Genomic DNA, 25,048 nt, shown 5'->3' on the forward strand with positions numbered 1-25,048 from the left:
TGTAAAGTAGCCCAAACCCACCTGTAAAGTAGCCCAACCCCACCTGTATAGTAGCCCAAGCCCAAACCCACCTGTAAAGTAGCCCAAACCCACCTGTAAAGTAGCCCAAACCCACCTGTATAGTAGCCCAAGCCTAAACCCACCTGTAAAGTAGCCCAAACCCACCTGTAAAGTAGACCAAGCCCACCAGTAAAGTAGACCAAGCCCACCTGTAAAGTAGCCCAAGCCCACCTGTAAAGTAGCCCAAGCCCACCTGTAAAGTAGCCCAAGCCCACCTGTAAAGTAGCCCAAGCCCACCTGTAAAGTAGCCCAAGCCCACCTGTAAAGTAGACCAAACCCACCTGTAAAGTAGCCCAAGCCTAAACCCACCTGTATAGTAGCCCAAACCCACCTGTATAGTAGCCCAAACCAACCTGTATAGTAGCCCAAACCCACCTGTAAAGTAGCCCAAACACAGCGTATTGGTGTCTTCACAAGGTAAAATGTAATCTGGTGGAGGGAGCTAAAACCTTTATTGTCCTGCGGAGCTTAACCAGTTCCACGTGGTTCTGACCGTCCTGCGGGGCTTTACCCGTTCCACGTGGTTCTGACAGTCCTGCGGGGCTTTACCCGTTCCACGTGGTTCTGACTGTCCTGCGGGGCTTTACCAGTTCCACGTGGTTCTGACTAAACTGACTGTCCTGCAGGGCTTTACTGCGGAGAATGACAAGTCACATTGGGCCAGGTAAAAAACACAATTAAAGACAAGTAACATTGGGTCAAGTTGTAGTTTATTATTTCAGCATTACCATGGCAATGCAAACCAACCGTTGACTGGCAACAGACATGACTGTGTGGAGACACTAGGGTCAGATAATACCCAGAAAGCAACACGGGCCAGACACCCACCACAACCAGCCTAGAAGAACACATTAGTTCATATAACAGTTACAACAAGTCATGTAAGTTTAATACATACAACTCAGGTCCATTGAATGTAAATTCCCTGCGTCAGTTTCACTGCTAATTAAGGCGATGACCAGCAACAAGCAGACATTAACCAGGAACCGTCTGGCTCCTCCTGGAGCTGGCATGGTGTCTAACAGCGCTATGGAGAGGTTCATGATCAAGCAGGTGGAACACCATGAAAACGCAATGCATGTGGAACACCATGAAAACGCAATGCATGTGGAACCATGGAAACACACGGCATGTGGAACCATGGAAACACACGGCATGTGGAACCATGGAAACACACGGCATGTGGAACCATGGAAACACACGGCATGTGGAACCATGGAAACACACGGCATGTGGAACCATGGAAACACACGGCATGTGGAACCATGGAAACACACGGCATGTGGAACCATGGAAACACACGGCATGTGGAACCATGGAAACACACGACATGTGGAACCATGGAAACACACGGCATGTGGAACCATGGAAACACACGGCATGTGGAACCATGGAAACACACGGCATGTGGAACCATGGAAACACACGGCATGTGGAACCATGGAAACACACGGCATGTGGAACCATGGAAACACACGGCATGTGGAACCATGGAAACACACGGCATGTGGAACCATGGAAACACACGGCATGTGGAACCATGGAAACACACGGCATGTGGAACCATGGAAACACACGGAATGTGGAACCATGGAAACACACGGAATGTGGAACCATGGAAACACACGGAATGTGGAACCATGGAAACACACGGAATGTGGAACGAGATGAAAAGATGATTGTTAACAGCTGGAATGAAGAGACCAACCAAGAAACAAAGATCTGAAAAGAGAAATCTACATTTTATCTCCATTTGAAAAACTATAACACACAGAGACTGATAGTTCAGCGTCGTCTGGCCGTGCAGAGAACACGACAAACTGAAAACAAACCTCGTTCTATACCCAGGATGGTCTCAGATGGCACCCGGTTCCCTAGATAGTGAACGGGACGAACCCCGACAGTCACCATGCTTCAGCTGGAATCTAACACTCCATCAACATCACTTACAGAAAGGCAGATTAGAAACCGGGTGGTCGAGTCCTGAAAGCCCTGGTATAAGACCGTACATGTATTTTACTGTTATATCTATAACCAGTTTATAACAGCAATAAGGCACCTCGGGGGGGGGTTGTGATATATGGCCAATATACCACAGCTAAGGGCTGTATACTCTGCGATACGTTGTGCCTATGAACAGCCCTGAGCCGTGGTATATTGGTCATATACCACCCCCCCCTCAGGCCTTAATGCTCAATTACAGTTTAGCAGAAAGGAAAGAGGATTCATTAGAATGAGGCTGCATTAAGGTGTGTAAGGAGTTATCTAGACCCATGACTGCATATTACCCTTCTGGGATGGTCAAGACATTACTCAGACCCCTCCCTCTCCGCTGACAGCTAGCCTATCGGCTCTGCTGCTGTGACGCTACACAGTACAGAGCTGCACTCTGCCTTACAGCCACAAGGGGCGCTAGAGAGCCCTGTTCTGTTTAACACTAGTGGTAGATGTGAGGAGAGAAGTTGGGTTTTTAAGCCCTCTTTGGAGGCTATATACAGGGTATTAAAGTACTTTCCCCTCAGACTGCGGAGGGAGGGATGGAGAAGATGAAGTTGGTAAATGTGTACAGACTTGAGGGAAAGAGATGTCCCAAATGACACCCTATTCCCAACCTAGTGCACTAGCCCAATAGGAAACCGGGTCATTAGTAGTGCACTACATAGGGAATAGGGTGCCATTTGGGAGACAACCGATGAGACGATCGTCTCAGTTGGCGAAGGTCTGGCGCACGGTGTCGACGATGTGTTTGGCGCTGATGCCGTACAGGTCGAGTAACTCCTGAGGTTTTCCACTCCGGGGTATACGGTTCACCGCTAGCCGCGTCACGACGATACCAGGCTCCTCCCCTACTGCAGACAGCACCGCCTCCCCCAGACCCCCTGGACAAAGACACAGGGGTAAGACGAAACACACCACCCAACCACAGAAGGGTTAAACACCGGATAAGAAGGGTTAAACACCGGATAGAAGGGTTAAACACCGGATAAGAAGGGTTAAACACCGGATAAGAAGGGTTAAACACCGGATAAGAAGGGTTAAACACCGGATAAGAAGGGTTAAACACCGGATAAGAAGGGTTAAACACCGGATAAGAAGGGTTTAAACACCGGATAAGAAGGGTTAAACACCGGATAAGAAGGGTTAAACACCGGATAAGAAGGGTTAAACCACCGGATAAGAAGGGTTAAACACCGGATAAGAAGGGTTAAACACCGGATAAGAAGGGTTAAACACCGGATAAGAAGGGTTAAACACCGGATAAGAAGGGTTAAAACACGGATAAGAAGGGTTAAACACCGGATAAGAAGGGTTAAACACGGATAAGAAGGGTTAAACACCGGATAAGAAGGGTTAAACACCGGATAAGAAGGGTTAAACACCGGATAAGAAGGGTTAAACACCGGATAAGAAGGGTTAAACACCGGATAAGAAGGGTTAAACACCGGATAAGAAGGGTTAAACACCGGATAAGAAGGGTAAACACCGGATAAGAAGGGTTAAACACCGGATAAGAAGGGTTAAACACCGGATAAGAAGGGTTAACTGGAACAGTTCTACACCCACCCTCTCTGTAGTGGTCCTCCACGGTGATGATTCTCCCTCCGGTGGCGCGGGCGCTCGATACGATGGTGGCGGCATCCAGGGCTTGATGGTGAACGGGTCAATCACACGGATGTTCACTCCTAAACACACACCAATGAGCACAAAGTCTCGATCAAACAGCATAAATTCTAGATGGTATATTATTAAAACCAAAAGGGCCTATATCCATTAGGTAAATTTCCTTCGGGAAGTATTCATACCCCTTGACTTAAGCCACATTATTTTGTTAAAGTCTGAATTCTAAATGAAATACCTTCTCTCCTATCTACACAATACCTCAAATGATAAAGTCAACAAGTAGGGGGGGGGGGTACCGGTAGAGTCAATGTGGAGGCTATATACAGGGGGTACCGGTAGAGTCAATGTGGAGGCTATATACAGGGGGTACCGGTACAGAGTCAATGTGGAGGCTATATACAGGGGGTACCGGTAGAGTCAATGTGGAGGCTATATACAGGGGGGTACCGGTAGAGTCAATGTGGAGGCTATATACAGGGGGGTACCGGTAGAGTCAATGTGGAGGCTATATACAGGGGGTACCGGTAGAGTCAATGTGGAGGCTATATACAGGGGGTACCAGTACAGAGTCAGTGTGGAGGCTATATACAGGGTATTACGGTACAGAGTCAATGTGGAGACTATATACAGGGGGTACCGGTACAGAGTCAATGTGGAGGCTATATACAGGGGGTACCGGTACAGAGTCAGTGTGGAGGCTATGTACAGGGGGTACCGGTACAGAGTCAATGTGGAGGCTATATACAGGGGGTACCGGTACAGAGTCAATGTGGAGGCTATATACAGGGGGTACCGGTACAGAGTCAATGTGGAGGCTATATACAGGGGGTACCGGTACAGAGTCAATGTGGAGGCTATATACAGGGGGTACCGGTACAGAGTCAATGTGGAGGCTATATACAGGGGGTACCGGTACAGAGTCAATGTGGAGGCTATATACAGGGGGTACCGGTAGAGTCAATGTGGAGGCTATATACAGGGGGTACCGGTACAGAGTCAATGTGGAGGCTATATACAGGGGGGTACCGGTAGAGTCAATGTGGAGGCTATATACAGGGTATTACGGTACAGAGTCAATGTGGAGGCTATATACAGGGTATTACGGTACAGAGTCAATGTGGAGGCTATATACAGGGGGTACCGGTAGAGTCAATGTGGAGGCTATATACAGGGGGTACCGGTACAGAGTCAATGTGGAGGCTATATACAGGGGGGTACCGGTAGAGTCAATGTGGAGGCTATATACAGGGAGTACCGGTAGAGTCAATGTGGAGGCTGTATACAGGGGGGTACCGGTAGAGTCAATGTGGAGACTGTATACAGGGGGGTACCGGTAGAGTCAATGTGGAGGCTGTATACAGGGGGGTACCGGTAGAGTCAATGTGGAGGCTGTATACAGGGGGGTACCGGTAGAGTCAATGTGGAGGCTGTATACAGGGGGGTACCGGTAGAGTCAATGTGGAGGCTATATACAGGGAGTACCGGTAGAGTCAATGTGGAGGCTGTATACAGGGGGGTACCGGTAGAGTCAATGTGGAGGCTATATACAGGGGGTACCGGTACAGAGTCAATGTGGAGGCTGTATACAGGGGGGTACCGGTACAGAGTCAATGTGGAGGCTATATACAGGGAGTACCGGTAGAGTCAATGTGGAGGCTATATACAGGGGGTACCGGTACAGAGTCAATGTGGAGGCTGTATACAGGGGGGTACCGGTACAGAGTCAATGTGGAGGCTGTATACAGGGGGGTACCGGTACAGAGTCAATGTGGAGGCTGTATACAGGGGGGTACAGGTACAGAGTCAATGTGGAGGCTGTATACAGGGGGGTACCGGTACAGAGTCAATGTGGAGGCTGTATACAGGGGGGTACAGGTACAGAGTGAATGTGGAGGCTGTATACAGGGGGGTACAGGTACAGAGTCAATGTGGAGGCTATATACAGGGGGTACCGGTACAGAGTCAATGTGGAGGCTATATACAGGGGGTACCGGTACAGAGTCAATGTGGAGGCTGTATACAGGGAGTACCGGTAGAGTCAATGTGGAGGCTATATACAGGGAGTACCGGTAGAGTCAATGTGGAGGCTATATACAGGGGGTACTGGTACAGAGTCAATGTGGAGGCTATATACAGGGAGTACCGGTAGAGTCAATGTGGAGGCTATATACAGGGTATTACGGTACAGAGTCAATGTGGAGGCTATATACAGGGTATTACGGTACAGAGTCAATGTGGAGGCTATATACAGGGTATTACGGTACAGAGTCAATGTGGAGGCTATATACAGGGGGTACCGGTACAGAGTCAATGTGGAGGCTATATACAGGGAGTACCGGTAGAGTCAATGTGGAGGCTATATACAGGGGGTACCGGTACAGAGTCAATGTGGAGGCTGTATACAGGGGGTACCAGTACAGAGTCAATGTGGAGGCTGTATACAGGGGGGTACAGGTACAGAGTCAATGTGGAGGCTGTATACAGGGGGTACCGGAACAGAGTCAATGTGGAGGCTATATACAGGGGGTACCGGTACAGAGTCAATGTGGAGGCTATATACAGGGAGTACCGGTAGAGTCAATGTGGAGGCTATATACAGGGGGTACCGGTACAGAGTCAATGTGGAGGCTGTATACAGGGGGGTACCGGTACAGAGTCAATGTGGAGGCTGTATACAGGGGGGTACAGGTACAGAGTCAATGTGGAGGCTGTATACAGGGGGGTACCGGTACAGAGTCAATGTGGAGGCTGTATACAGGGGGGTACAGGTACAGAGTGAATGTGGAGGCTGTATACAGGGGGGTACAGGTACAGAGTCAATGTGGAGGCTGTATACAGGGGGGTACAGGTACAGAGTCAATGTGGAGGCTGTATACAGGGGGGTACAGGTACAGAGTCAATGTGGAGGCTGTATACAGGGGGCACCGGTACAGAGTCAATGTGGAGGCTCTATACAGGGGGTACCCAGTGTAGACATCCTGACCCTAGGTCAGAGGCCATGGAGCGGGGACATCCTGACCGTAGGTTAGCAGTCCTACTCTGAGCCACAATGTTAGGAAGACCAATTACTGTCAAAAGTCCAAATTGTGAAAAAGATCAGATGTCCCACCTGTGTAAACACAGCCTATGAATAAGGGCTAGGGCCACAGTTTGTGGTGTAATTCCCTGACAGGCCACCAGGGGGTGCTCTTACCCTCGCTGGCCAGCTGGTCAGCAGCAGTCAGAGCTTCATGCAGAGTCACTCCAGCTCCAATCACGGTCACCTTGTCGCTGTCAGACTGACGTACCACCTTGGCCACGCCCACCTCAAACTTCTCGTCGGGGTCGTAGATCACCTTCAGTTCTGGTCTGGTGATGCGGATGAAACAGATTCCCTGAAATATATAGACAGACACAGAGGCATCCCAGGCTTAGTTCATATGTATATATATCTCATGGATTTGTATAGTGGTGTCTTATCTACAAGGTGGACTGTATGTAGAGGCTATAATGAAGGCTGACGAATGTATTCCTGTGTGTTCTGGTACCTGATATAAAAAAAAAATTAAAATCAGCTGCACCAAGCCATAACAACTTCAGTTGCTATGGCAACAAACTATTGTAGAGACAAGAATCCCAACACCCGGTGACCTCGTCAAGTGGCATGGATCTGTTGGTGTAATGACTACGGTGTTGGGTTGACAGTCGCTAGACCAGGGTTCGATTCCAGGAGGGAATCAAAATTCACTATGTTGAACAGGTGTGTGGTTCTTACCTTGGTGTTAGCAGCCAGCTCTACAGACCTCTCAGCAGACACGCCATCGCTGGGGTAGAACAGAGTGCATGTTGGGATAGCGCGGAACATAGCAATGTCCTCCAACGCCATCTGGGAGGGGCCATCCTCACCTGGGGACAGGAAGTACAGTGTGATTGGTCAAAGGAAAGGGAAGAAGAGTTTGATTGGTCGAGGGACAGGTGAGATGAGACGCAGAGATCGACAGACAACACAGTACTGACCGATGGAGACGCCACAGTGAGACCCAGCCAGGTTGATGTTAGACTCGGAGACGGCGGCCATTCTGATGTGGTCGTAGGCCCTGGACAGGAAGGCAGCGAAGGTGCTGGCAAAGGCCACTGTGCGGTCTCTCGTGGCACAGCCAATCGCCACGCTCACCTAAACAACAATATTATTAAACTAGTCCTGTGTTTCACTGACCCGGTGGGGGACATACGACACGTACACATGGATGTTGTAGAGTAGTGGTCTGAGGGAACTTAAAGTATTGTAGATGTGGTAGTATACATCCATCTCACCATGTTCTCCCCCAGTCTCTACTCTCCTACATCCATCTCACCATGTTCTCCCCCAGCCTCTTCCCTCCTACATCCATCTCACCATGTTCTGCTCAGCGATGAAGCACTCTACGAAGCGTTCAGGGTAGGCCTTGTGGAACATCTCAGAGAAGGTAGAGTTCTTCATGTCAGCGTCCAGAGCTACCACCCTCGGACTGGACTGACCCAGTTTAGCCAGGGCCACGCCGTACGCCTTACGAGTAGCCACCTGGGGAGGAGAGAGGAGAGGGGGTTAACCGCGTATCCCCCTCTCTGCAGGGGCGTGAGTGTCTCTCTCTGCGGAGGAGCGGTGATTCACCTTATCCCCAATCTTGTAGTTGGGCGGGGAAGGCAGGCTGATAGGTGAGAGGTCAGCGGGGGCGGTATCTTCTTTAGGTAGCTCGGGGCAGACAGTGTTGTTGGGGTTCTGAATCTGAGCCGCCAAGTCTTTGATGGCCTCCTCGGCCCGGTCCTTGGGCATGGGCTTCCCATGCCAGTTCTCCATATCCTCAATGCCTGGAGAAGAGCAATCAGAGGTAGTCATTTATTTAGCTTGAAATGTTTACTTACAAGCCCTTAAACAACGATGCAGAGTTCTAACAACTGGTCAAAGAGAAGCGGTGCGTCCTCCGAAACACAACTGCACCGTTTCTTGGCACACCGTCCCCTCGCCCATACCCGGGCGCCAACCAGGGACCCTCTGCACACAACAGTTACCCATCGCTCCGCAAAAGCCGCGGCTCTTGCTGAGCAAAGGGGGAACTACTACTTCAAGGTCTCAGAGCAAGTGACGTCACCGATTGAAACGGCATTTAGCGCGCACCGCTAACTAAGCTAGCCGTTTCACATCCGTTAGACCAGCCACACCGATGTGTCGGAGGAAACACCGTACACCTGGCGACTGTGTAAGCGTGCATGTACCCAGCCCGCCACAGGAGTCGCTAGAGCACGATGGGACAAGGAAATCTCAGCCTGCCAAACCCTCTTCCTAACCCAGACGACACTGGGCCAATTGTGTGCCGCCTCATGGGTATCCCAGTCACACAGCCTGGGATCAAACCCGGGTCTTGTCTAAGGCAGTGCTTGAGGTGTGACCTTTGTGCCAATCGGGATGCCTGCACAAATTGATTCCCTCCCATACCAGCCTCTCTCATATACCAGTCTCTCTCTCCCGTACCAGTCCCTCTCTCCCGTACCAGTCCCTCTCTCCCGTACCAGTCCCTCTCTCCCGTACCAGTCCCTCTCTCCCGTACCAGTCCCTCTCTCCCGTACCTTTGAGTCCTCTGCCCTTGAAGGTCTTGGCCAGGATCATAGTGGGTTTCCCCTTCACCTGCTGGGCCTGCCACAGAGCTTTACACAGCTCCTCAACGTCATGACCATCCACCACATACGTGTTCCACCTACACACACACTTAAAGAATTAGAGACCGTACGGAAAACTGATAGAATAAGAGAGCAGGAGGTGCAAGAGAGAGGAACGAAGGAGTAGAGGGAGGGGTACCGACCCGAACGCTTCGCAGCGCTTGCGGTAAACGTCCATGTCGTGTTTGAGAGGAGCAGGTTCACTCTGTCCCAGGCGGTTAACGTCGATAACAGCCACCAGGTTATCCAGGTTGTAGTGGGAACCGAACGCCATGGCTTCCCAGACAGCCCCCTCTGAACACTCCCCATCACCCATCATGCAGTACACACGGTAACTAGGGAGAGAAGATGCATTAGTACATATTCATAAACAGATTGTCATTAAAAATATATATACACATTTCACACAAGATGGCACCAGTCATTAAAGTGCTTCATTTGAGCCAGATCCTGTGGGACCCGTTTGGCCAGATCCGGTAAAAGTAGATTGTCAGCCCGGGCCTGATAGTCTAAGAGTTGATTCAGGTTGGTCCGACCCTTGCTTATGGTTTGCGTAAACATTGTTACTTATGCTTGAGACCAACACGTGGCCATGGCTAAGAGAAGCCCTCACAGAACTAGAATGAGATTCACCGTCTGTGATCCCTCCCTGCTCTGATTGACACGAGCCTGTTCCAGCATTTCAATTCATTTTATTTCCTTATAGAATCATAGGCGTGCGGAGGGTTCTGGAGGAGACAGATTAATCCAAATACATTTACCAAAGCCATAGAATAACTTGTGTTGTCTTTCTGAACAGACAACACAAGGCTCTTTTAAAGCTCAACACCCTCGGTGGGTGCCCCTTAACCTTCTGAGAACATCACGGCTGGGTGACAGGTGCTTTAAGGGATAGTGTCCAGGCTTAAGGATGTACGTGTGTGTACGTGTGTGTGTACCTGGACTTGTCGAAGTGTTTCCCAGTGTAGGCCATCCCGCAGGCGGCCCCCAGCCCCTGTCCCAGAGACCCCGTTGCCACGTCAACAAACTCCAGTTTCTGTAGAACAGTCAGAGTTAGTCAAACCTGGAGCTGGACCATGTTCATTAAGGCAACACCACTGAAAACGTTTCAAAACATTTTGCAACTGTAGGAAACACAAGGTCCCTTCCCGTTCGGCAGTTCTTTCATTTTGAACCTAATGAACTTTCTCAGTACATTGGGGTCAGGGGTTACTTACAGGTGTGGGGTGACCCTCCAGGTCAGAGTCGAGCTTCCTCAGGTTGATCAGGTCGGCCTCCTTCACAAAGCCCGCCTCCGCCCAGGCAGCGTACAGGATTGGTGCAGCATGACCCTGGAGGAACACAGCAGCCAATCAGAACACTGTACACGACAGAGGGGAGCATGGGAAATGTAGTGCAAATGAAAGAGAACCCTTGACAGGTGAACCGTGTGTGTAGAGTTTGCAAGGGCATAGAATGCGTGTCTGGGAGAGAACGTAAGCGTGTCTGGGAGAGAACGTAAGCGTGTCTGGGAGGGAACGTAAGCGTGTCTGGGAGGGAACGTAAGCGTGTCTGGGAGGGAACGTAAGCGTGTCTGGGAGGGAACGTAAGCGTGTCTGGGAGGGAACGTAAGCGTGTCTGGGAGGGAACGTAAGCGTGTCTGGGAGGGAACGTAAGCGTGTCTGGGAGGGAACGTAAGCGTGTCTGGGAGGGAACGTAAGCGTGTCTGGGAGGGAACGTAAGCGTGTCTGGGAGGGAACGTAAGCGTGTCTGGGAGGGAACGTAAGCGTGTCTGGGAGGGAACGTAAGCGTGTCTGGGAGGGAACGTAAGCGTGTCTGGGAGGGAACGTAAGCGTGTCTGGGAGGGAACGTAAGCGTGTGGGGGACAGACAGAATCACCTTAGACAGCACGAAGCGGTCGTTGCACTGGTTGCGTGGGTCAGCAGCTTTATAACGCATGGTGTGGAAGAACAGCACGGACATCAGCTCTGCTGCACTGCAACATGTGGTGGGGTGACTGGACAGAGAGACAGATGGAGAGAGAGGTAGAAAGGGCAGAGAGACAGAGAGAGAGAGGGAGTCTGTTAGTGAAACGTGACATCAAAACCAGCTGTTAACGGCAACCCAAACCATCACGTTAGCGTGTCTGGGAGAACGTTAGCGTGTCTGGGAGAACGTTAGCGTGTCTGGGAGAACGTTAGCGTGTCTGGGAGAACGTTAGCGTTTCATGCAGCCGCAAAGTATTCAGACACCTTGACTTTTTCAACATCGTTATGTTACAGCCTTATTCTAAAATGGATTAAATAAAATGTCCTCAATCTACACACAATACCTTAATGACAAAGCGAACAGGTTTAGAAGTTTTTGCAAATGTATAAAATTAAACATGTAAATGCCTTATTTACATAAGTATTCAGACCCTTTGCTAGGAGACCAAATTGAGCTCAGGTGCATCCTTTTTCCATTGATCATCCTTGAGATGTCTCTACAACTTGATTGGAGTCCACTTGTGGTAAATTCAATTGATTGGACATGATTTGGAAAGGCACACACCTGTCTATACAAAGTCCCACAGTTGACAGTGCATGTCAGTCCAAAAACCAAGCCATGAGGTCGAAGGAGTTGTCTGTAGAGCTCCGAGACAGGATTGTGTCGAGGCACAGATCTGGGGAAGGGTACCAACACATGTCTGCAGCATTGAAGGTCCCCAAGAACACAGTGGCCTCCATCGTTCAATAGAATAAGTTTGGAACCACCAAGTCCCTTCCTAGAACTGGCCTCCCGGCCAAACTGAGCAATCAGTGGAGAAGGGCATTGGTCAGGGAGGTGACCAAGAACCTGACTCTGACAGAGCTCCAGAGTTCCTCTGTGGAGATGCCCAAACCAGATGGGATGGTGTATCGCTGCAGAATGCTGTGGTAGCCATGCTGGTTAAGTGTGCCTTGAATTCCAAATAAATCAGACCGTGTCACGAGCAAAGCACCCCCACACCATCACACCTCCATGCTTCACTATGGGAACCACACATGAAGAGATCCGTTCAACTACTGAGTTTCACAAAGACATAAGGTCGGAACCAAAAATTTGAACTCCGACCAAAAAGGACAGATTTCCACCAGTCTAATGTCCATTGCTCGTGTTTCTTGACCCAAGCAAGTCTCTTCTTATTGGTGTCTTTAAGTAGTGGTTTATTCACAGCAATTCGACCACAAAGACCTGATTCACAGTTGAAGTCAGACTTCCTGCTTTTTGTTCTATGCTGCTCTGTCTGTATGCTATGTCTTGCTTGTTCTATGTTGCTATTGTCTATATTGTAATTGTTTTTAATAACCTGCCCAGGGACTGCGGTTGAAAATTAGCCGGCTGGCTAAAACCGGCACTTTTACTGAAACGTTGATTAATGTGCACTGTCCCTGTAAAAATAAAAAAATTAACTCACTCATGTTGAGCTGTGTCTGTTACTTGAACTCTGTGAAGCGTTTATTTGGGCTGCCATCTGAGGCTGGTACCTCTAATGAATGTATCCTCTGCAGCAGAGGTAACTCTGGGTCTTCCTTTCCTGTGGCGGTCCTCTTGAGAGACAGTTTCATCATAGCGCTTGATGGTTTTCGTGACTGTGGTTGAAGAAACTTTCAAAGTTGTTGAAATAATCTGAAACATCCACAAACGGAACCAAATACTTCACTCCGCTTTGGTTCCCTAAAACGCGGGGGTACGAAAAGTCTAAACGGTTCACCAGATATGGATGAAAATACCCTCAAATTCAATCTGACAGGCTACACGCGTCTTCTCTAATCCAAAGTGCTGGAGTACAGAGACCAAACAGGGCACTGTATATTTTCCCAGGGAAGACAACACTGAGCACAAGCAGCAAGTCCCTGGACTTCGTGAGGGAGACAGAGACATCATACCCAGGAGACAATTGAGCAGGACAGTCTTTCCACAGAGAAGCCAAGTCGTGTTGTAACAGGTATTTGCAGAGAGCAGTAGTGGTTTAGAACGTTACAAAACCTGGCAGTTTTGAAAAGAAAAAAAGCCAGGCATTGACTAATACTATCGCTTCCTGTAATCTCACACATCGTTGGCAAATAGCATATCTACTTCCTGATAACCCTGAACATGTCAACACTCCACTCCTTATGGGGGTCATTCAGTGGATTGTGTAGGATGTGTCCCAAAAGGCCATCATCTTTAGAGTGCATTACTTCTTTGGAACAGGGCCCCATAGGGTTCTATATGAATAGGATGCCATTTTGGATGAACTGCGAGTAGTGTTTTAAACATCATTCAGTCACTGTATTCGTCACCATTAAAACTACAACAGATCGGTATTCAATCATTTACCCCCAACTGTTCCAGTATCAGACACCTGCTGAAACAGAAAAGTTCCCACTAAAAAACTGACAGCTGAAGCATTTTTAAAAATAATTTTAAAAACACTTTCGAGTTTGTAAAAGCAGTTTTGACCCAAAAAATAAATAAAAAGGTTAGTTCTTACATCTGTGTAGAAGAGGACCAATGAAGGCAGACCAGGCTTGCGTTCAATTGGACAGAACGGTGAACAATGTGGAATTGAACAGGAACTGTACAGAACACCATAATAAAACAGCTCAACTGGCTGGCCTATATGTTGTGCTGGACGAGTTCTACCAGATAGTCCTCCTTAAAATGACCAGGCCACAACCACCACACGGGAGAAAACAAACCTCAAAAAGGTTGTCAAACGTGTCATTTCAAACAAACCACCTGGAAACGTTGAAAACTGAACGCACCCCAGGTCCGCCTATAGGTCGACTTCTAAAAACAGGCTACTCTTCATTTCTAGAAGAAAAGCCTAAACCTGATAAACCATGATTCCCTTCCAGGGAAGGTTATTTGTTTTCCTTGTGGGCGAACTGTCTGAATACCAGGAAGTGACAAAAACATTTTTTTAAATAAACTTGGCAATAACAGGTTAGTCTTCACCATACTTCAAACGTGTTCCCTTTTCTGGACAGCATATGAGGTGTGCAATCACAGCCAGTCAGGAGGACAAAGAGGAGCCATAGGCCATCTTTCTGGTTCCTCCCCATTGTTCAGACTAAAGGAGCTGGGCAAGGTGAGCCTGCTCTGAGGTGGTCTCCTTGTTCAGACTAAAAGGAGATGGGCAAGGTGAGCCTGCTCCGAGGAAGTCTCCTTGTTCAGACTAAAGGAGCTGGGCAAGGTGAGCCTGCTCTGAGGTGGTCTCCTTGTTCAGACTAAAGGAGATGGGCAAGGTGAGCCTGCTCCGAGGAAGTCTCCTTGTTCAGACTAAAGGAGCTGGGCAAGGTGAGCCTGCTCTGAGGTGGTCTCCTTGTTCAGACTAAAGGAGATGGGCAAGGTGAGCCTGCTCCGAGGAGGTCTCCTTGTACAGACTAAAGGAGCTGGGCAAGGTGAGCCTGCTCCGAGGAGGTCTCCTTGTTCAGACTAAAGGAGATGGGCAAGGTGAGCCTGCTCCGAGGAGGTCTCCTTGTTCAGACTAAAGGAGCTGGGCAAGGTGAGCCTGCTCTGAGGTGGTCTCCTTGTTCAGACTAAAGGAGATGGGCAAGGTGAGCCTGCTCCGAGGAGGTCTCCTTGTACAGACTAAAGGAGCTGGGCAAGGTGAGCCTGCTCTGAGGAAGTCTCCTTGTTCAGACTAAAGGAGATGGGCAAGGTGAGCCTGCTCCGAGGAGGTCTCCTTGTTCAGACTAAAGGAGCTGGGCAAGGTGAGCCTGCTCTGAGGAGGTCTCATTGGGTAGGTGACGTTTATTACTGAAAACAGGGAGAAAGTGTCACCAGGAAATACCCCATCTTAGAAAGAAAATAAAATAAGTTTACGCGTTTAGATAGAGGTTTAAGGGAGAAAAAAAAAAATAACTTAAATGATTGTAAGCTTTTAACAGGACAAACGCAACAGTTTCTTTTCCAGTGATTAAGACATGGAGGTCTCAGTTTCAACAGGAAATACCCCATCTTAGAATTTTTTGTTGTTGACATGTTTAGATAGAAGTTTAAGGGCGAAAAAAAGCTTACAACGATTGAAGTTATTTATTAAAACAGGACAAACAGTTTCTCTTTTCCAGTGATGAAGACATGGAGGTCTCATTGTATGGTTTGCAAAATGGATCAGCTTTAAGCATGGTAATGTTTCGGCATTCAGGTTCAAAAAGTCATTTCCCAACCACTTCTTCCATAGGCAAGCAATGTATGGAAAGTTGTGTTTAAACCACAGGGGATGCTGTCAACTAACAAAATCCTGGATTTCCCCATAAACTGAAACAGTGCAAGATAAGTGTACAATATAATAACATAGCTATGTAGTGTAGTAGTCACTAACTAAATCAATGATTTGGTGAATGGTAGCCTAGGCATAATCAAAATTCTACTCTTAATCTAGGCTGATATATTTGGGAAGTAGGCTAGACCGATTTAACCCATTAATCCCCAACGTGGTGTTTATTTAAGCCACAGGCAGCTTACTTTATCTAAAAATAAATCACATAAGCAGGAAACTGAACTAGTGCAGAATCGGGGCTGGATACTGTTGATGGACAACTGGGCATCTGACAGACCAGGAAGTGATCATCAACCAGTTGGTGTTCATACCTGAAAGTGATCATAGACCCTAACGAGGAAATGGTCATCTTACGAACTGAAAAGAAGCCAATTATAAAACATTATTTCTGTCTCCATCCGCATTGTCTAAGAAAGCCTGATCTAAGCCACAGGTGAGGTTCTCTCTACCTAAATGTTGTAAACAGTAAAATCTGGGCTGGAAAGATACCGTCTCAATCTGCATCGTCGTTAAAGCGAGAACTACATTTAATTCTGAGGAACGGTGGAGTTGCTTTCACCTGGTCCCAGATCAGTCTGCTCTCTTACCAACTCCATAGTGACAAGGAGTTGGCATCACAACAGCTGACAGACCAGCTAGAACTGCTCTGGGTTGACAAAGTTATCCTTCGATAGGGACATACTTATTTTGTAGCCCTTCAGTACGGTCCCACACACACTAACAGAATGTAGATTATATGTAACAAAGTATACTAAATAAATATATATATAATTTAAAAAATGTATTGCACTAGCCTACATAGTGAATAGGTTGCAATTTCAGGCACATAAAAACCACATTAGTGTCCCCTTCTTTCACCACGCAGTGACAAACACGTTCAGAATGTCATGTTGAGAAATGAACCACTTCTGTACTGTGGCAACAATGGTGACAAAAGTGTAGTTCGACTTGGCTTAAATACTTCTCTGTAATGAGAGTAGCCCAACTTTAAATGTATTTACATCAATACCGCTGTGCTGCAGGTAGCCAGAGCAGAAAAGCTAGTCCATGACTAAGCAAATTCCAAGCTTGAAGAGAGAACAGTTCATGCGGAACAAAAGGGCATTTCTAACACCCCCCCCCAAACACACTCATCCTTTATTCAGTATTTTCCTAGGATGCTGTCTGGACGCATGGTGGGACTCAATCTTTAAAATCAAAGGCCACCACAAGACCCGCACATCTCTCCATGTGATATGTTAGCTTTGCTAAAAACATTTTTTTTTTTATATATCCGATATGGTCATGATGCCAGTGGTGTATTCAATTCCTCGGATTCGGTTTAACGGAAGCAAACCGGGAGGGACAATTGAAAACATTTGCAAAACATTCAGAAACAGTGGAATGAATATAGCCAGATTCTATCTAATCAAAGTTAACCAAAAGTAAGAATTGATGGTGTATCCATAAAATGTACGGTCATTTAAAGGATACCAGTTTTACGCAGATATCTAGCTAGCTAATATTAGCTAGGTAAACATGTAACAGAGCTGACAACACACGCATTCGACCCTCAGTCACGCATTGAAAAGTAGTGTTTATATTTGTCTAATGAGTTCGTTATCAGCGCGTTACCAACTGTGCTCAAAAACAACGTTTAGAAATCGGGAGCATTTGCACTTTAACATGAGGAGCGGAACCGCGGCACATTGAAGCATATGACTGGTCCAGTTGTGGAAAACGTTTAACCCAGAAGTGTACATTATAGAGGGGGGGTGTATAGAAAACAATCATTGGGTTGGGATGTAGGGGCTGATTGACGTCATCTTGTATTCTCCTTCAACTAGCAGACATAAACCACCTGAATATTGATATTCATTACATTTGTCCTTGAAGGTTGAGTGATGGAGAAATGAATTGTAAAAACAAGAACATTTTTCAAACACCAAGCACTTGGGAAACATATCGCAAGTGGCCAACCCTCCTTGAGAAAACATTTTAAAAGAGAGAGTTCACCCAAATTAAAGTGTTTGTGTCCTTACATTGAAAGCAGTCTATGGACAAGGAGACAGAACGTATGACCTGGTTAAACAGCCATTAAATATTCGTTTCATGAGCAGAGTCTTGGAGTCGTAACACTCCCCAGAATGTGTCACAAAACGTTACACCTGAGAACAAGGATAAATCCCTTCTTCCAACCGTTTCTTATTACTGTGTGAATAAAATGGTCAAACCCAATATCTTAAAATAAATAAATTACAAATTAACTCAGTCGTCAAATGTTGAGTTTATTTAAATGTTGAACGCATCCTGAAAACACCTGCCCCGTGGTTATATCCTCCCCATCTAGGGGTGGTGCCTGGAGCAATGAAATACAACTAGCAAACCTCACGCCAAGATTCAGCCCTGAATTACACCTGGAAAGGGAAACGTTGTGTACTTGGTTTAACTAACTAGTTAATTGGTTGGTTTAATAACTAACTAGCTAAACCAACCACTACTACCCGTTTTGACGACAATCAGCCCATGAATTGCATCACGTCCACGCAACTATTACTGCTGCAGCCCCGTTCAGTTCAATGTATCATTTAAGCAAGTAAGATACATTACGAAACGTTCATTAAACTGCTTCCCGTTTACTTTTTAAAACTTACCCGGAGTTGGAGGCGCACGTTGCCTTGACGGAGTTGATCCGCAGCTTGTTAGCGATGTCTTTCAGACCCTGCAAAGTCTTCTCGTCGGGTTTATGGTAGCTAGCCATGGCTGAGATAACGGAGACCGCTTGGTAATTGACAAACACGGGTCTTTTTTTTGAAGAGCTGGTTCAACTCGGGAGACTAGCTGAGCATTCAAGGGATGCTACAAACGAGGAGGACAAGGAAGGAGACGGGTTTATATGGAATTATCCTGGCCGCCGTACAAGGAACTGGGCGGCTCGGCTGTGGACGCCCACCGCACGTTTTCATTGGTTGAGGCGCGTTCTCATTCCACCACGCTCGACACAACGTAGCCTGCGTGATTTAACGTCAGCACGTACACGTAACGGCTATTATATTTATTTAGCTGCAATATTATAATAATCATGATAATTGATTAAATGTATATAGCGCTTTTCATAACAAAAAAAAAAAGCAAAAAACAACAACCAATACATCATGAGTAGCCTATAGTTGTCTAGGTAACCAATACATCATGAGTAGCCTATAGTTGTCTAGGTAACCAATACATCATGAGTAGCCTATAGTTGTCTAGGTAACCAATACATCATGAGTAGCCTATAGTTGTCTAGGTAACCAATACATCATGAGTAGCCTATAGTTGTCTAGGTAACCAATACATCATGAGTAGCCTATAGTTGTCTAGGTAACCAATACATCATGAGTAGCCTATAGTTGTCTAGGTAACCAATACATCATGAGTAGCCTATAGTTGTCTAGGTAACCAATACATCATGAGTAGCCTATAGTTGTCTAGGTAACCAATACATCATGAGTAGCCTATAGTTGTCTAGGTAACCAATACATCATGAGTAGCCTATAGTTGTCTAGGTAACCAATACATCATGAGTAGCCTATAGTTGTCTAGGTAACCAATACATCATGAGTAGCCTATAGTTGTCTAGGTAACCAATACATCATGAGTAGCCTATAGTTGTCTAGCTCAACCAATAGAGGCCAAGTCTTTGAGTGCATTCATCCTCAAAAAATGGAGGGACAGTTCATGGCTTGATCAGAGGAAGGTGGTCAGGGAGATTGTTGATGAAGAAGAGTCTGGTGACGATCATGTAGAGGGCTACACTGGGAACCAGCCTGAGTCATGTGGAGGGCTACACTGGGAATCAGCCTGAGTCATGTAGAGGGCTACTCTGGGAACCAGCCTGAGTCATGTAGAGGGCTACACTATGAACCAGCCTGAGTCATGTAGAGGGCATGTAGAGGGCTACACTGGGAACCAGCCTGAGTCATGTGGAGGGCTACACTGGGAATCAGCCTGAGTCATGTAGAGGGCTACTCTGGGAACCAGCCTGAGTCATGTAGAGGGCTACACTATGAACCAGCCTGAGTCATGTAGAGGGCATGTAGAGGGCTACACTGGGAACCAGCCTGAGTCATGTAGAGGGCTACACTGGGAACCAGTCTGAGTCATGTAGAGGGCTACACTAGGAACCAGCCTGAGTCATGTAGAGGGCTACTCTGGGAACCAGCCTGAGTCATGTAGCTTCTGGACTTCTCCTCCTTCACAGTGTTTGGCACCCACTTGGGTGATACCTCAGCAGCTCTGGGCACCAGAAAGCTCACCACACACAGTTCAGACTAGTAGCCAGTCGTCCTCACTACGAGCCATCTGCCTCAGCAGCTCTGGGAACCAGACAGCTCACCACACACAGTTCAGACTAGTAGCCAGTCGTCCTCACTACGAGCCATCTGCCTCAGCAGCTCTGGGCACCAGAAAGCTCACCACACACAGTTCAGACTAGTAGCCAGTCGTCCTCACTACGACCCATCTGCCTCAGCAGCTCTGGGCACCAGAAAGCTCACCACACACAGTTCAGACTAGTAGCCAGTCGTCCTCACTACGAGCCATCTGCCTCAGCAGCTCTGGGCACCAGAAAGCTCACCACACACAGTTCAGACTAGTAGCCAGTCGTCCTCACTACGACCCATCTGCCTCAGCAGCTCTGGGCACCAGAAAGCTCACCACACACAGTTCAGACTAGTAGCCAGTCGTCCTCACTACGAGCCATCTGCCTCAGCAGCTCTGGGCACCAGAAAGCTCACCACACACAGTTCAGACTAGTAGCCAGTCGTCCTCACTACGAGCCATCTGCCTCAGCAGCTCTGGGCACCAGAAAGCTCACCACACACAGTTCAGACTAGTAGCCAGTCGTCCTCACTACGAGCCATCTGCCTCAGCAGCTCTGGGCACCAGAAAGCTCACCACACACAGTTCAGACTAGTAGCCAGTCGTCCTCACTACGAGCCATCTGCCTCAGCAGCTCTGGGCACCAGAAAGCTCACCACACACAGTTCAGACAATTAGCCAGTCGTCCTCACTACGAGCCATCTGCCTCAGCCCTGCATTCATTTGCTGCTCCTGTAACGGATGTGAAACGCTAGCTTAGTTAGCGGTGTTCGCGCTAAATAGCGTTTCAATCGGTGACGTCACTTGCTCTGAGACCTTGAAGTAGTGGTTCCCCTTTGCCGCTTTTGTGGAGCGATGGGTAACGGTGCTTCGTGGGTGACTGTTGTTGATGTGTACAGAGGGTCCCTGGTTCGCGCCCGGGTATGGGCGTGGGGACGGTCTAAAGTTATACTGTTACACTCCCGTTCCTCTCAAGTTTCAGGTGACTTTTCAATTGATGTTTTCAAAAAATCAGGAACCAGCATCCGATATGTAACCGCAGATAGAACAATGAGCAAATAAATCTCTGATGTAACTTTTTGGGTGACTCGACCAAATTCACACAGAAATGTGTTATAGATATGTCGTTCTCATTGAAAGCAAGTCTAAGAAGCGGTCGATCTGTTCTATGTGAGCTATTTCAATGCTTTCCTTGCTTATGTTTAGTTTTTGCGTCTTTTACTGTGGGTTTTGTACATCAGCTTCAAACAGCTAACAATATAATATTTTTGGTTATGGAAAAAAGTGGTTTGGATGGTACAATGATTTTCTGCACTAAATTTGCTTGTTTTGTCACAAACTGAAAATAAGCCAAATTATTATATTTTTTAAATAATTTTAGGGGGGTGATTTTTGCATAGTGCATCTTTAAAGCAATGCAAAATATACATTACAATAAAAAACTATGTGTAAGCAACGGAGTATACAAACATTACAAACAGTCAGGAGAATACAGACAACAATCTAGCTGGTCGTCATAGTTACTACAGCCACAAATGGCTTAACCCAGCCAATTTCTACAATTTCCTTATTTTTTATTTAACTAGGCAAGTCAGTTAAGAACAAATTCTTATTTACAATGACGTTCTACCAAAAGACAAAATGATGGGAGCTGGGATTAAAAAAAAAAAAAAATATATATATATATATATATATATATATAGGACGAATCACACATCACAACAAGAGAGATAACACAACAGGACATACAGAGAGACCTAAGACAACATAGCATAGCAGCAACACATGACAACACAGCATGGTAGCAACACAACATGACAACAACATGGTAGCAACACAACATGACAACAACATGGTAGCAACACAACATGACAACAACATGGTAGCAACACAACATAGTAGCAGCACAAAACAGGGTACAAACATTATTGGGCACAGACAACAGCACAAAGGGCAAGAAGGTAGAGACAACAATACATCACGCAAAGCAGCCACAACTGTCAGTAAGAGTGTCCATGATTGAGTCTTTGAATGAAGAGATTGAGAAAAAAACTGTCCAGTTTGAGTGTGTGTTGCAGCTCGTTCCAGTCGCTAGCTGCAGCGAACTGAAAAGAGGAGCGACCCATGGATATGTGTGCTTTAGGTTCCTTTAACAGAATGTGTCTGGCAGAACAGGTGTTCTGCCCCAGGTGTCTTTCACGACTCTGACGAGCCCGAGGCAGAGGATATACGGCTCCCTCGGGAACAGGCCCCGACCCCGTTGATCTGAGTGAAGAGGAGGCGGAGAAAGAGAGGCCGGAGGGCGGGCCTTCTGAGGAGTAGGAGGAGTCGTGGCTGAATGACGACAATATCAACATACATCTGGCTGGTTATACGCTGCACCGACAGGATAGAACAGTGGCGTCTGGTAAGACAAGGGGCAGCGGACTATGTATTTTTGTGAACAACAGCTGGTACACGATATCTAAGAAAGTGTCAAGCCATTGCTCGCCTGAGTTAGAGTTTCTCATGATAAGCTGCTGACCACACTATCTACCTAGAGAGTTTTCGTCTATATTCTTTGTAGCTGTTTACATACCACCACAGTCAGAGGCTGGCACCAAGATAGCATTGAATGAGCTGTATTACGCCATAAGCAAACAAGAAAACGCCCAGAGGTGGTGCTCCGAGTAGCCAGGGACTTTAATGCAGGGAAACTTAAATCTGTTGTACCAAATTTCTATCAACATGTTAAATGTGCAACCAGAGGAAAAAAAACTCTGGACCACCTTCAGTCCACACACAGAGACGCATACAAAACTCTCCCCCGCCCTCCATTTGGTAAATCTGTCCATAATTCCATCCTCCTGATTCCTGCTTACAAGCAAAAATTAAAGCAGGACCAGTGACTAGATCAATAAAAAAGTGGTCAGATGAAGCAGATGCTAAACTACAGGACTGTTTTGCTATCAGACTGGAATACGTTACGGGATTCCTCCAATGGCATTGAGGAGTACACCACATCTGTCATTGGTTTCATCAATAAGTGCATCGATAATGTCGTCCCCACAGTGACCGTACGTACATACCCCAACCAGAAACCTTGGATTACAGGCAGCATCCACACTGAGCTAAAGGCTAGAGCTGCCGCTTTTAAGGAGCGGGACACTAACCCGGAAGCTTATAAGAAATCCCGCTATGCCCTCCGACGAGCCATCAAACAGGCAAAGATCGAGTCGTACTACACCAGCTCTGATGCTCGTCGGATGTGGCAGGGCCTGTAAACCATTACACACTACAAAGGGAAGCACAGCCGAAAGCTGCCCAGTGACACGAGCCTACTGGACCTACCAGACGAGTTAAACTACTTCTCTGCTCCCTTCAAGGCAAATAACACTGAAACATGGATGAGAGCACCAGCTGTACAGGAAGACTGTGTGATCACTCTCTCCGCAACCTTTAGACAGGTCAGCATTCACAAGGCCGCAGGGCCAGACGGATTACCAGGACGTGTACTGTGAGCATGCGCTGACCAACTAGCAAGTGTCTTCACTGACATTTTCAACCTCTCCCTGTCCGAGTCTGTAGTATCAACATGTTTTAAGCAGACCACCATAGTGCCTGTGCCCAAAAACACAAAGGTAACCTGCCTAAATGACTACTGACCCGTAGCACTCACGTCTGTAGCCATGAAGTGCTTTGAAAGGCTGGTCATGGTTCACACCATCATCCCAGAAACCCTAGACCCACTCCAATTTGCAAACCGCCACAACAGATCCACAGATCCACAGATGATGCAGTCTGGACTTCCTGACGGGCCGCCCCCAGGTGGTAAGGGTAGGTAACACCACATGCGCCATGCTGATCCTCAACACAGGGGCCCCTCAGGGGTGCGTTCTCAGCCCCCTCCTGTACTCTCTGTTCACACATGACTGCACGGCCAGGGACGACGCTAATACCATCATTACGTTTGCTGACGACACAACAGTGGTAGGCCTGATCACCGACAATGACGAGACAGCCTATAGGGAGGAGGTCAGGGATCTGGCCGTGTGGTGCCAGGACAACAACCTCTCCCTCAATGTAATCAAGACTAAGGAGATGATTGTGGACTACAGGAAAAAGAGGACCGAACACGCCCCCATTCTCATCAACGGGGCTGCAGTGGAGCAGGTTGAGAGCTTCAAGTTCCTTGGTGTCCACATTACCAACAAACTATCACGGTCCAAGCACACCATGACAGTCGTGAAGAGGGCACGACAAAACCTATTCCCCTTCAGGAGACTGAAAAGATTTGGCATGGGTCCTCAGATCCTCAAAAGGTTCTACAGCTGCACCATCACTGCTTGGTATGGAAACTGCTTGGCCTCCGACCGCAAGGCACTACAGAGGGTAGTGCGAACGGCGCAGTACATCACCGGGGCAAAGCTTCCTGCCATCCAGGACCTCTATACCAGGCGGTGTCAGAGGAAGGCCCTGAAAATGTCATAGACTGTTCTCTCTCCTACCGTACGACAAGCGGTACCGGAGTGCCAAGTCTAGTTCCAAGAGGCTTCTAAACAGCTTCTACCCCCAAGCCATAAGACTCCTGAACATCTAGTCAAATGGCTACCCAGACTATTCACATTGCCCTCTGCACACATAGACAACAGTCACCCTCGAAGCATCGTTACCCATCATGCCACAAAAGCCACGGCCCTTGCAGAGCAAGGGGAACAACTACTTCAAGGTCTCAGAACGAGTGACGTCACCGATTGAAACGCTATTAGCGTGCACCCCGAAAACTAGCTAGCCATTTCACATCGGTAACATGTACATACTACCTCAACTAACTGGTTCCCTCACACATTGACACTGTACCGGTACCCCCTGTATATAGCCTCCACATTGACTCTGTACCGGCACCCCCCTGTATATAGCCTCCACATTGACTCTGTACCGGTACCCCCTGTATATAGCATCCACATTGACTCTGTACCGGTACCCCCTGTATATAGCCTCCACATTGACTCTGTACCGTAATACCCTGTATATAGCCTCCACACTGACTCTGTTCCGGTACCCCCTGTATATAGCCTCCACATTGACTCTGTACCGTAATAC

General features: G+C 47.5%; 1 protein-coding gene across 1 annotated transcript; it reads right to left on the minus strand.

Annotated features, from left to right (window-relative positions):
* Positions 1-753: 753 nt before the first annotated feature.
* LOC109885565 (transketolase-like) lies at positions 754-18,486 on the minus strand. Its single transcript, XM_031794880.1, is given in 14 exon segments — positions 754-2,939; positions 3,625-3,702; positions 3,705-3,743; positions 6,875-7,055; positions 7,436-7,566; positions 7,678-7,834; positions 8,057-8,221; positions 8,312-8,508; positions 9,265-9,392; positions 9,498-9,689; positions 10,293-10,390; positions 10,572-10,685; positions 11,233-11,350; positions 18,259-18,486. Coding segments are annotated over 14 exon segments (1,878 nt in total). The 5' UTR covers positions 18,366-18,486; the 3' UTR covers positions 754-2,766.
* Between the last annotated feature and the right edge of the window lie 6,562 nt (positions 18,487-25,048).

The sequence above is a fragment of the Oncorhynchus kisutch genome, linkage group LG17 (genome assembly GCF_002021735.2).
Source record: "Oncorhynchus kisutch isolate 150728-3 linkage group LG17, Okis_V2, whole genome shotgun sequence".
NCBI lineage: Eukaryota > Metazoa > Chordata > Actinopteri > Salmoniformes > Salmonidae > Oncorhynchus > Oncorhynchus kisutch.